Raw genomic sequence first — 12,140 nt, forward strand, 5'->3', positions numbered from 1 at the left:
AGTATAGTAGAACTAAGTAAAAATCTATGATCCGCACTATAAGATACAGGTATATTAGCTAAACCAAGGATAACACTTTGTATATCAATATGCAAGTTTTGCTTTTTGGTCTTTTTTTGTAGTGGAACAGAAGCCCGACTTTCCTAGACAGCTTTTGTAAGTGGCAAGAAGCAAAGACAAGTGGTCAAGATGGGCCCTGAGGCCGGTGCCTCAAGCTTTCTGATCTAGACCCAAACACGACCTGAATAAATTTTGCAGGATCCCAGCAAAATCTGACCACTAAGACTCCCTTCTGTTGTTTTTTTCTGCCTCTCTAGAACATTCACAAGCCACTGCTCGTTTATCCTCTTCTCCTTCCTTTTTCAGAATATCTTAATTCGTTTTTCTGTTTCCATCTTGCCCAATCCTGGGGAACCAGCAGCATATAAATATCCTAAGAATGCCAAAACTACAACGGATAAGGGCGATCTGTAGACAAATGAAGTTTAAACTTTTCAGAAACATCCCAGGTTCTATTCCATGAGCAATCCTAATCACGGAGAAACCCACGGGTTTCCAGTTCTCCAACATCTGATTTTAAGTTTACCTTAAAAAAATGTGCCTAAGAAGTACTTAATCTGAATGGAGAGGGAACGTTTTAAAACCCTCGTTTGTGTACTTCATTCAAGCCCATTTAATACACACGATGAGGAGGAGGCGGACAATCTTCAAATCCTGACCACACCACTTCGCAGCCATGACTGTGTTTGAGTAATTGAACAAAGGAACTTAACACCAGTTTCCTCATCAGGAAAATAGAAATAATAATATCTTCCTACTAGGGCTGTTGTAGGATTAAATGGGTTAGTTTACATAAAGCACTTAGAACAGTATCTGGCATATATTAGGTGCGCAATAAATGGTCACCATTATTAGTGTTCTTATTAATATGTATTAACTCATTAAAAGAAAGGCCTTTAGGTACTCAATAATTTTTCTCTAATCAGTCTGTTCAAAACGTATCTTTTCTCTTCCCCAGCGGCCACCCCTGCCTCCCCCCAACTCTGAAAATTTATCTTGATACAGGATTTTTAAGTGCGTCTTTCTCTGTAACATGCAGTTCTGTTCAATCTCCACAATTTTTACTTCAAAACTGTCTGGGTTGTGAGAAGATATCCCAGCACCCTTGTCAGATGTGACATTTCACTGTGCTGATCTATCTTGCCCACAGTTACCATGATTCTGAGGTGGCACTTCTTACCTCTGTTTCTGTCATTTCTGCTATAATCTCATCTTCTTTAAAAACTCGGATATCAAAATCCTCTGATCCGACAAGGAGCTGAAAAGAAAAAGAATCGTGTGTATTTAGTTCAACAAGCAAACACAGCAAAATTTCCATAAATGAAACAAAAAATGTGCACAGTACTTAAAACACTGCTCCTGCTACCCAAGATCTGCTCCCTATAATCTGGTAGTCAGGAAGGTTCCTTCTACTGCGAAAGTCAACACCTTCGGTTAGTGAAGAAAAGGTGGCCACTACAGACTATCCTTCCATATGGGCTGCACATCCTTCCAGAATATGTTCTTCCACCAAGCACCTGAAAATGCTCCCCATTCTCTGCCCACAGATGGAAGCCCGGTTTCAAATGCCAGAGACCAGTATCCACGGACAAGAGACAGGTAAGCCGGTGCCCAGTACAGCACTTGGCTGGCTACTCAAGAAGCTAACTTATAGAGTAACCATTAGAATACTTTCAAAGGCTAAGAGCCAATCTCTAAAACTTTCAGATTCCTGAAAAAGTCACAGTTGAAAACTACTTACAATTATGGTTTCAAAGCATCCGAAGGCAGCTGTAAGATTGTGAATATGGCTGTGGTCCCATCAAATGCTCTGTGCACGCCCACCCCCCCCCCCCGCCCCCGTCCTGTGTCTTTGCAACATTATGGCCTTGATTATGGCCTTGATCTTTACATCAGACAAATGCAACTGATTCATTGTTCAAAAGAGAAAGGCAAATGAGGCCAGTTGGCTTGTCATTTAGGCAACAGAGCACCAAAATCAACCAGAGAAGTGTTAACTTCTCTTAACCACTAATGTCACTGTCATGGGGAAATTATTCAGCTGAGCACACAAGATAAGTATCTCCTCCTCCACACACCTCTTTCTTACCATCACCGTCAAAGTCACATAAGGCCAAGGAATGAACGTTATCTCCAGTAACCTGAAAATAAAACCAAAACTCATTAATATGCCATCTTTTTTCGCTTAATCCAAATGCATTAGTTACATGAAAGAGGATTATACAAACCACCAATGGGTGTTATTCAAATTACAAATGTTCTTTTTTTATGTACAGAATTAGAAAATATGTTTCCATTTTGTTTTTCTTATTCATTACAGCCAAGGGTAAAACAAACAACGCATAAAGAACATTAAGTGAAAATGTTTGGGAGGATTAAGAGAATGTTTTGTTCTGTATACCGTCCAAAAGAGATCATTTCCTTCGTGATCAAAACCCTGCAGAGCACAATTTCCACCAATAATCGCAAGAGGAGAGGAAATGTCCCCCAGTGTTCCCAGCACAATTGCATTGGCCCCATCTGCAACCTAAGAAGGAAAAAAAAGACATAAAATCTCAGATACACTGATGCACAGGCACAGTGGACATAAAATAGATCCTCATTTTTATTTGGACACTCAAATCCCTCTGTCGTCATTTGTGGAAAGCCACGTGGTCTCGTAAGAGGCAGCCCAGGACTGTCCATTGAGGACAGTCACAGTGTTGACTGTGCTTCTACCAGGATGAGCACAGATTCAGGATCAACTCAGGCCACTGGCCTCTCACACTAATCTGCTGCGATAAACTGCTACAAAATCCAAGGCTCTCTAGAACTACTAGTTCTAGGGGACCAATTCTTGACAGAATCAAACTTACGCCTTTAAAACACCCAAACTTTTGTAATCTATTTTAACCACTTTGCATGGAAATCTTTTTATTGCTTATTACCCAGTTCTCTTGCTACTGGTCCTTTTACTTGTAAAGTTACTAAGAATTCTGTACAAAGAGTAATAAACCATCCAGAATTAATAAATGTCCCAGACTTCTTGAATAAAGTATACAAGCATAATTTAACTTATTTTTAGAAAATTCAAGGAAATCTTTGGAAATACTAACTGTTTATTATTAGGAAAACAGTCCTTATTTATATAATCTTTATGTAGGAAAACTATTTAAAAATTGGCTATAAAAGAAAGAAAACTTATTAGAAACCAAAACTGCTAAATGGCCAATAACTCAAAAGACAAAGTTAAAAGATAAACAATAAACTGGGAAAAAAATACCTACAATATATGAGCCAAAGGACTAATTGTTTTTTAAATGAGCTAATAAAAAGCAAATAAATAAGAAAAGGGTAAACACCCCAAGCCAAAAAACAAACCAAACAAACCAAAAAGAAAACGAAAAAAACAAAAAATAATCAAAAAGGCAATTCACAAGAAATACTAATCACCACCAAACATGAAAATCCTCATTCTCCCAATATATCATTTTTCATTTTTAAGATTAGAAAGATGAAAAATAACAAGATTATCCATTGTTGGTTGGGGTGTGATAAAACAGACACTCTCATATTCTGAGGGGAAGGTGGAAAACAGTAGTCTTTATATAGAACAATTTAGCAATATTCATCATTTAAGAAAGATTTTTAACTCAGTAATTCCAAAGCTCAATTCTTGACACCATTAATTTTATGTGTCAACTTGGCTAGGCCATGGTACCCAGATATTTAATCAAAAACATCATTATAGGCATTTCTGTGAAGGTATTTTTTAAAAATGAGATTAACACTTAAATCAGACTTTGAGTAAAGCAGGCTACCCTCTATAACGTGGGTGGGTGGGCCTCACCCAATCAGTTGAAGGCCTTAATAGAAAAAAGACTGAACCCCTGGAGAAAGGATTCTGCCACCAGACTGTATTCAGACTTAAGTTTCAACATCAACTCTTCCCTGGATCTCCAGAGAATTTGCCTAACCTGCATATTTTGGACTTGCCAGCCTCCACAACTGCATGAGCCAATTTCTTAAAATAAAGCCTCCAATCTCTCTCTCTCTCTCTCCCTAGAAGTATATATACACACATACACATCCTACACTCAATTTCAGTCTTATACAAAAACATAGGAAGAATATCTTTGTGATCCTGAAATAGGCAAAGACTTCTCAGGACAGAAAAAGCACCAACTATTAAAGAAAAAAAACTGAACAGCTACACTTCAACAAAATCAAAAACTTTTGCTCATCAAAAGACACGTACTTATTGGAATGAGCCACATACTGGGAGAATATGTTTGTTACATGTATTGTTATTTGTTATATATATTGTAAACATTGTTTTATATATAAAAGAATTTGTATATAGAAAATCTATAAATCAATAGTATATACAAACTACCAATAAAAAAGGCATTTTGTATATTTGTATATGTATATTTGTATAAAGAAAATCTATAAATCAATAGTGTATACAAACTACCAATAAAAAAGGCAAAAGACCTAGACATTTCACAAAAGAAGACAACACGACTAGAAAATAAACACAAGAAAAGGTGTTATATATCACTGGTCATGAGGGAAATGCAAAATGAAGCCAAATACGACACCACTTCATACCTTAAAATGGCTACAATTAAAAAGACTGGCATAACCAAATGTTGACAGAGTATGGAGCAACTGGAACTCACGTACATCGCTGATGGGAGGTGTGAAATGGTACAACCATTCCTAGGTATCACCCAAGATAAATTAAAACATATACCCACAAAAAGACAAGTACCGAAATATTTCTAACAATTTTATTAATAACTGACCAAAAGTAGAAATGACTCAGTATGTCCATCCTACATGTCTATGATCAGAAGAAGGGATACACAAACTGTGTAATATTCACACAATGGAATACCACTCAGCAACAAAAAGAACTACTGCTCTCTGCAGAAACATGGATGCCTCTCACAGACCTGCCAAATGCAAGAAGCCAGATACCAAAGAGTCATTGTGTATGATCCCATTTGTGTGAAGTTCAAGAACAGGGAAAGCTAAGCTAAGCTGACAGAAGTCAGAACGGTGAAAGTCTGTAAGATAGAAGAAATGACTGGAATGGGGCACAACAATATTTCCTGAAGTGATGGAAATGTTCTGTATTTTTATTGGGCATGTTGGTTACAGGGATCAAAACTCACTGAATAGTACGTGTAAAGTTTGTGTATTTCACTGTATGTACAATTTTATCTCAATTTTAAAATACAAAAAAAAAAAAAAAGGGTAATTGCATTTCTAGGAACTTATCCTTAGAAAATAATCAGAGAAATTGGCAAAGACATATGCTTATCAAAGTATCAACTGTAATACAGAAACTATGAACATAACATAAATATGAAACAATATAGAACAGATTAAGCAAATTATAACATATTAACAAAATGAAAAAAAAACATACAGCCTAGTAAGAATGATGCAGGGATATACAGTGACTTCATATAAAGATGCTCACAATATAGCATTGAATAAAAAGGCTGTGTGCAGTAGCCAGGGAGTAGAGACAACACAAATGTCCATTAATGATGACTGGATAAAGAAAATATGGCATGTCCATAAAATGGAATATTCTTCAGCCATAAAAAGAATGAAATACTGGTACATGCTACAACATGGATCAACCTTGAAAATATTATCTTAAGGAAAGGAAACTCGTCACAAAAGACCATATATTATATGATTCTGTTTATATGAAAAGTCGAGAACAGGCAAATCTACAGAGATAGGAAGTAGATTAGTGGTTGCCTAAGACAGGTTGGGGAACAATGAAGATTGACTACTAATGGGTATGGGGTTTCTTTTAGGGATAATGAAGATGTCCTAAACTTGATAGTGGTGATAGCTGAGTAAGTCCCTCAATAAACTAAAACTATTGGATTGTACATTAAATAGGTGAATTGTATGGTATGTGAAGTATATTTTAAAATATCTTATTATAATAATATAAGTTAGAGGGTAAAAAAATGATCACATTTCGTAAAAAATTTCACCTAGTGGGGTGCCTGAGAGACTCAGTTGGTTGAGCATCTGACTCTTGATTTTGGCTCAGGCCACGATCCCAGGGTCACGGGATCGAGCCAGTGTTGGGCTTTGTGCTGAGCATGGAGCCTGCTTGGGGTTTTCTCTCTCTCCCCCTCTGCCTCTCTCCCTGGCTCGCATGTGCTTTCTCTCTAAAATAAAAAAATGCATAAATAAATAAATAATTTCACTTAGTAAAAATCAGTTTAAGAGTTACGTGTTACCTCTAGGTGGAGAAATTATGAGTATTTTTTTTTTGCTTCCATATCTTTTCTATAATAAATACGAATAACTTGAGTATTAAAGCTGCAGTAGCCTAGGGGCGCCTGGGTTGCTCAGTCGGTTACACATCCGACTTCGGCTCAGGTCATGATCTCGCGGTCTGTGAGTTCAAGCCCCATGTCAGGCTCTGTTGCTGACAGCTCAGAGCCTGGAGCCTGCTTTGGATTCTGTGTCTCCCTCTCTCTGTGCTCCTCCCCTGCTCACACTCTGTCTCAAAAATAAATAAACATTAAAAAAAATTTTTTTAATAAATAAATAAATAAAGCTGCAGTAGCCTATAGATGGCAGGCCACAGTAAGCGCTTCTCCTACAAACTACTATACTAAATTTTAATGCAAAGCCACCAGGAGGTCTGTTTACTGACTTCCTGGCTCTTGGCTGAGTTCTCAATAGATCTTGACAGATGGTGGTATCACAGATATACCTCATGGGAGACAAGCCGGAGTGTCACCAAGTAGTTACCAACCATGATAAAACAAGTAAGTGTCAAACAGATAATGCAGATGTAAATGGAAAAATCTCTGTGTTGTTTACGTCACAAGAGCCATACAATAAGCAAACCAAAATAAATGTCTGATCTCTTTCAATCATAAAAAGCCAATGGACATTAATGAGTAACAGGAATATCATGGTTATGAAAGGGTATACTTGCCTCTCTGTAGAACAAATCTGAATTATTGTAGACATCATAAGCCAGAAGATTAGTCTGTGTCCCCACCAAAAGAGCATCATAGCCAAGTTCTGGGTTCAATACTCCTGCAGTCAGGCAGCTGACTGCCTGGTTGATGTTGAGAAGTGAAACATCAGACTCCAGGGGGCTCTGGAAGACCCTGGATGCACTGACATGCTGACTCCGGGTATGAGGATTGTGAATAAAAACCTAAATTAAAAACAGTTAATTACATCCCCTTAAAATACCAAAACTGTAAAATTAACATACATTTATTAAGAGACCCATGGTATTAACAGATATCAACACTAACAAGAGGTCACTTTAACCACCTACAAAACAAAACACTCATACACAGTTATGTGTATTGCTAGCTTTCAACCACTATGAATTATGGAAATTCAGTGGTTCTTAGCCTTGCGAAGAACAAGGTAATGGACAAGATGCAGTTGTTGCTTCCAGGGGCAGCTTACAGGCTACCCACCAGCAGGATGTCAAGTACTCTTAAGAACTAGCCTCTTCCTGATCAACCTTCCAGAAGCGTTACCAGCTACAGTGTGGTTGCTACACACTAAGAATATCACACAGCATACAGTAATAAACACTTCCTTTAGCATCTTTCATCCCAGCACCTCATAAACTCACTTCCTAGCCCTTAAAACTGGCTGTTTTAGGGGTGTCTGGCTGGCTCATCTGGAAGAATGTGTGACTCTTGATCTCAGGGTTGTAAGTTGGAGCTCCATGTTGGGTGTAAAGATGACTTAAAAAATAAAACTTAAAAAAAAACTGGTTGTTTTAAGGGTTAAAACTGGTAGTTTCAAAGTCTGGCAGTTAGTAGATCTGTTTTACAAATGTAAACTGAGTCACACGATCAAGCTTCTTCAAGGTTTCATGGACCATACTAGTAAGACGGAATTAAATAATTAATCCAAACTGAGCAGTTTCAACTACCATATACATACACACACTCACATATGTGTGTGTGTCTGTGTTATCCCAAAAGGGGTAACTGGATGTGGGGCAGAGGTATATTGGATACTAACATGGCTGTGGCCCCAAAAGGGCACAGAACAAAAACAGACATGTAGTATATCTGTGGTATTAAAATTTCATTAGGGAAATCTTCACGGTCTCTACGAAGAAAAAAAGGGTGGGAAATACTGCACTAGGGACCCCTTAAGCCTCTTCCAGTTTTAAAATCCACTGATTTTAAATCAGTATTTCATCCCTTTGGTAGAAATCCAAATAGGACTAATTTTAAGTTATTACCTAAACAAGACGGCCTGTTCAACAACAAATAATTTTCAAAGGAATTGACTGGAAATACACAGAAAAGGTATGTAGCTATGGAATATCATGTTCATGTCCTCATTCGTGTAATACTTTGTAATGTGCTTTAATAAGTGTTACTGCATTTGATCCTCACAGCAAACTCAGGTTTACAGATGAGGTCAAAAAGGTTAATGCCCTTTCCCAAGGTCTGGCGACTGTTAAGTGACAGGGCAAAGACCTGAAGCCTGGCATCTGGTTCTAGACCCTACACTCTGGCCATGATGTCTTACTTCCTTTTATAACAGTTCGGAACAAAAGAATTCTTTCAGAGTCTCCCAGTAATTAGACAGGCTGGAGAACAGGAGGAGAAATCACTTTTGGACTTGCTGTGCATTGCTATTGGAACAGAAAGAGTTTGAGATTCCCAAGAGCCGACTTGTCCCTAGCTTCCCTCCTGCCGTTCTCGGGTTCCGGGAGACCTACTTGTCCCTCGGGCATGGAAAAAGCCAAGCTCAGTCACACAACAAATGGATCACTCTCTGTGACTGGCTGAAGTTCACACAACATTTATTCTAACTGAGGGGATACTAATGAAAGTAGAAATCCAACTGGTCCCCTCAGCCCCATAGGCGAGAGAAAAAAATGTCCCCAGAGGAAAACACTAATGTTCATCTTGCAAGAAACCCCTTTTTAAAATATCCTTGCTCAAAACAAAACAAATAAAATCCTTGCTCAGGCTCAGAGGCCAGATTCCAGTAAGTCAGATTCACATTCTCAACAGAATCCTACTTATAATGTCAAAATCCTGTTTCTGGAGACGTGAGCTCCAATGGTCAAGGAGGGCTTCAGCCTTACCGGGAATGTTTAATTGTTTTTAAAAAAGAATATATTCTGGTATTACTTGGATCATAAAATACTACCGTTTTAAATCTTAATATAAAATATCAGGTCATAAATCCAGATTTGTTTAAAGTTCTAAAGAAAAGATCCAATTACACAGGCCACAGGACTTTCTCGTCCTCTGTCTCTTTTTTTCCAACTCCGGAAACAGACCTAGACTCCAGTGTCCCTGCCTTTCACTCTAGATCACATTCTAATGAAAGGGTTTCCATAAAAACCTCTGCCTGATCTTCCTGCTTCCACCGCTAGGCTTAGCTCCCTGCATCTCTGTTGCAGTACCAGCCAGTTATCCTTTAAAACATTAATCAAACCCCATCACCCAAAACAATGATGTTTACATGGCCTACAGGCCCTATATGATCCCGCCCCTGGCTACCTCACTGCTTCCCTCATTCTGTTAGAGCCCTCACTTCCCTGGAACACACCAAGCTACTTCCACCTCAAGGCCTTTGCACTTGCTGATCTCTCTGCCTGGAAGGCACTTACTCCACAAATATGTGGGGCTTGTTTCCTCCTTTTCTTCAAATCTCTGATCTACAATGATCTTATTAGAGGCCTAGGGATCACTCTGTCTAAAATAGCAATCTCCCATCATCTCTATCCCCTTACTGTTTCCCCGCCCCCCATGGAGACATTATCTGATGTTATTTATATGTATATACATATAAATATATGTTAACATATAAATAAAATATAAAAAATAAAAATATACAAATATAATACAAATATACGTATTTTATTTTATCTCCCCCTGGTGTCTGGCTCCCCCTCTCAAATGTAAGCTCCAAATGGGTGAGGTTTGTCACTTTCAACCTTGCAACTGCAAAGCTAAGAACAGTGTGCGGCAGTAGTAAGCCCTCAACAAATTAGGGGTGGGGCCAATATTGATGGGACCTTTTCAGCCCATTTATTTAGCTGCCATGCACCCACAGAATTATACGAATTTCTTTTTGGCATTTGTCAGTACCTCTTAACAGTAACTAACATTATCACATGCCAGGTTCTGTGCTAGGGGCTCTACTACATTATACTACCTAATGAAAATGAATTGTAATGACTTTCTACTTATGTATCTCAAGGCATATTACGTAACATACAACGTAGGTAGAAGTGTCTCGAAAACTATAAACTGGGAGCCTGGGTGGCTCAGTTGGTTAAGCCTCCGACGCTTGATTTTGGCTCAGGTCATGATCTTGAGGTGGGTGGGATCAAGCCCTACATTGGGCTCCGCACTGATGGCACAGAATCTGCTTGGGATTCTCTCTTCCTCTCTGCCCCTCTCCCCACTTGTGCATGCTAGCACGTTCTTGCTCTCTCTCGAAATACGTAAAGTTTAAAAAAAAAAAAAAGAAAGAAAACTTTAAACCATTATATAAATATTAGCTTATTAAATCCACATTTTAAATCCACACTGGGTTGGGGCACCTGGGTGGCTCAGTCCGTTAAGCTTCTGACACTTGATTTCGCTCAGGTTATGATCTCATGTGAGATCTCATGTCAGCCTCTGTGCTGACAGCACGGGGCCTGCTTAGGATTCTCTGTCTCTGTCTCTCTCTGTCAAAAATAAATAAATAAACACTTTTTAAAACTCCACACTGGGTCAAGAACAGGTACTTTAACTTCATTGCCACCACTTTCTAGTTGCATGACCTCAAGCATTACTTTGAACTTCTCTGAACCGCTATTCTAATCAGTAAAGTAGGAGTAACAAAAAGAAAATAGCAATTAACAATTAGTGGCTTATATGCCTACATTTCTCATATGTCAAGCGCTTTACATGTATTAACTTATTTAGTCCTTATAACAACCCTATGTGGCAGATACTATTATTACGAACTTTGCCCAAGGTCATGAAATTAGTAGGTACTAGAGCCAAGACCTGTGCTATGCTGCTACTCTTGGCATTGTAGCAAGGATGAGGAGATAATTAATGTAATGAAGCCTTGTACCTATTAAAAGTTATTGCGCTTGGTGTCACTGTATTCCATGTATTTGGTTATGCCTCCATCAGTGCCTTGATTTGCCTTGTCTGCAGCCCTGCAGGATTATAAACTTTGTGAAAGCAGGGATTCCAGCTTTATCTCTGAATCCCCAACATCTAGCACAAGGGAGGTGTTAAGTTTCCTGAATGTTAAATGACCATGTCTTTTTCACCTCTGTGACTCCCACACCTTGCACAGCATCTGGCACATAGTAAGCGTCTAACGGGTACTTAGGCGAATAAATTGTAGGAAAAGACATAAATGTACATGGATAAAGATCAGGTGAAAATTAATTATTTAACTTAGGGGTCTTTGTATTTTTTTCCCTTTTTTTCTGTAAAGTTGTTTGGCTCGAGAGGCAATATAAAATAGTGGAAGGAGCTCCAGAGTGACAGGCAGAGGCCCTGGACTCAACTCTGGGGTGGGCTACCACTCCTAACCCTGACCAAGCCCCTTCCCTTCTGGGGACTTTTCTTCCCCAAGCTCCCTATCTGCACAGGAACTCCAACACTGTCCAAGTCTAAATGCCTGAAGACAAGTAAAGTTAAGTGCTTAAAAAAGCCCTTCATGCGAGACCCCATTATTCTTCCTTATTCTGCGCGGGAAGGACTGCTACCGACGCTACGGCCCGGTCGCCGGGCAACCGTGGCTGGGGGCGGGGTCGCAGGGTGAGGGGCGGGTCGCATCGGAGCGGCCTGCGGAGATCCTGGGGACTCTAGGGACCCGGGCTCGGTGTGGTAGGAGCGGTTACCTTGCCCGCTTGGGTGGCGGCTGCCAGGCACGGGTGAATCCCGTCGTAGCGCCCTATGGCCACCATGCGGGGGCTGATTTTGTGGCGCAGTTTCAGGGTGAACACAGGCAGCAGCATGATGGCGGCGGCTCAGAAGAGGGCTCGCCGCCCGAGGCATGCGTAGCGGAGCCGGCCTCACCCGCCGCGG

At 39.6% G+C, this 12,140-nt stretch overlaps 1 protein-coding gene across 3 annotated transcripts in view; it reads right to left on the reverse strand.

Annotated features, from left to right (window-relative positions):
- BBS2 (Bardet-Biedl syndrome 2) overlaps positions 1-12,140 on the reverse strand; it is a 34,200-nt gene that overhangs the window by 20,430 nt on the left and 1,630 nt on the right. For 2 of the 3 annotated variants that reach the window (XM_045442806.1, XM_045442805.1), the window contains exons 1-5: positions 11,954-12,103; positions 7,031-7,258; positions 2,462-2,587; positions 2,139-2,201; positions 1,241-1,318 (exon numbers count right to left, since the gene is read on the reverse strand). In XM_045442806.1, coding sequence (XP_045298762.1) covers positions 1,241-1,318; positions 2,139-2,201; positions 2,462-2,587; positions 7,031-7,258; positions 11,954-12,070 — 612 coding nt within the window. In that variant the 5' untranslated portion in view covers positions 12,071-12,103. Of the gene's footprint in view, positions 1-1,240; positions 1,319-2,138; positions 2,202-2,461; positions 2,588-7,030; positions 7,259-11,953; positions 12,104-12,140 lie in introns of those variants that run through there. The other variant, XM_045442807.1, reaches the window with a different exon arrangement.

This window comes from Leopardus geoffroyi, chromosome E2 (assembly GCF_018350155.1).
Source record: "Leopardus geoffroyi isolate Oge1 chromosome E2, O.geoffroyi_Oge1_pat1.0, whole genome shotgun sequence".
Taxonomy (NCBI): Eukaryota; Metazoa; Chordata; class Mammalia; order Carnivora; family Felidae; genus Leopardus; species Leopardus geoffroyi.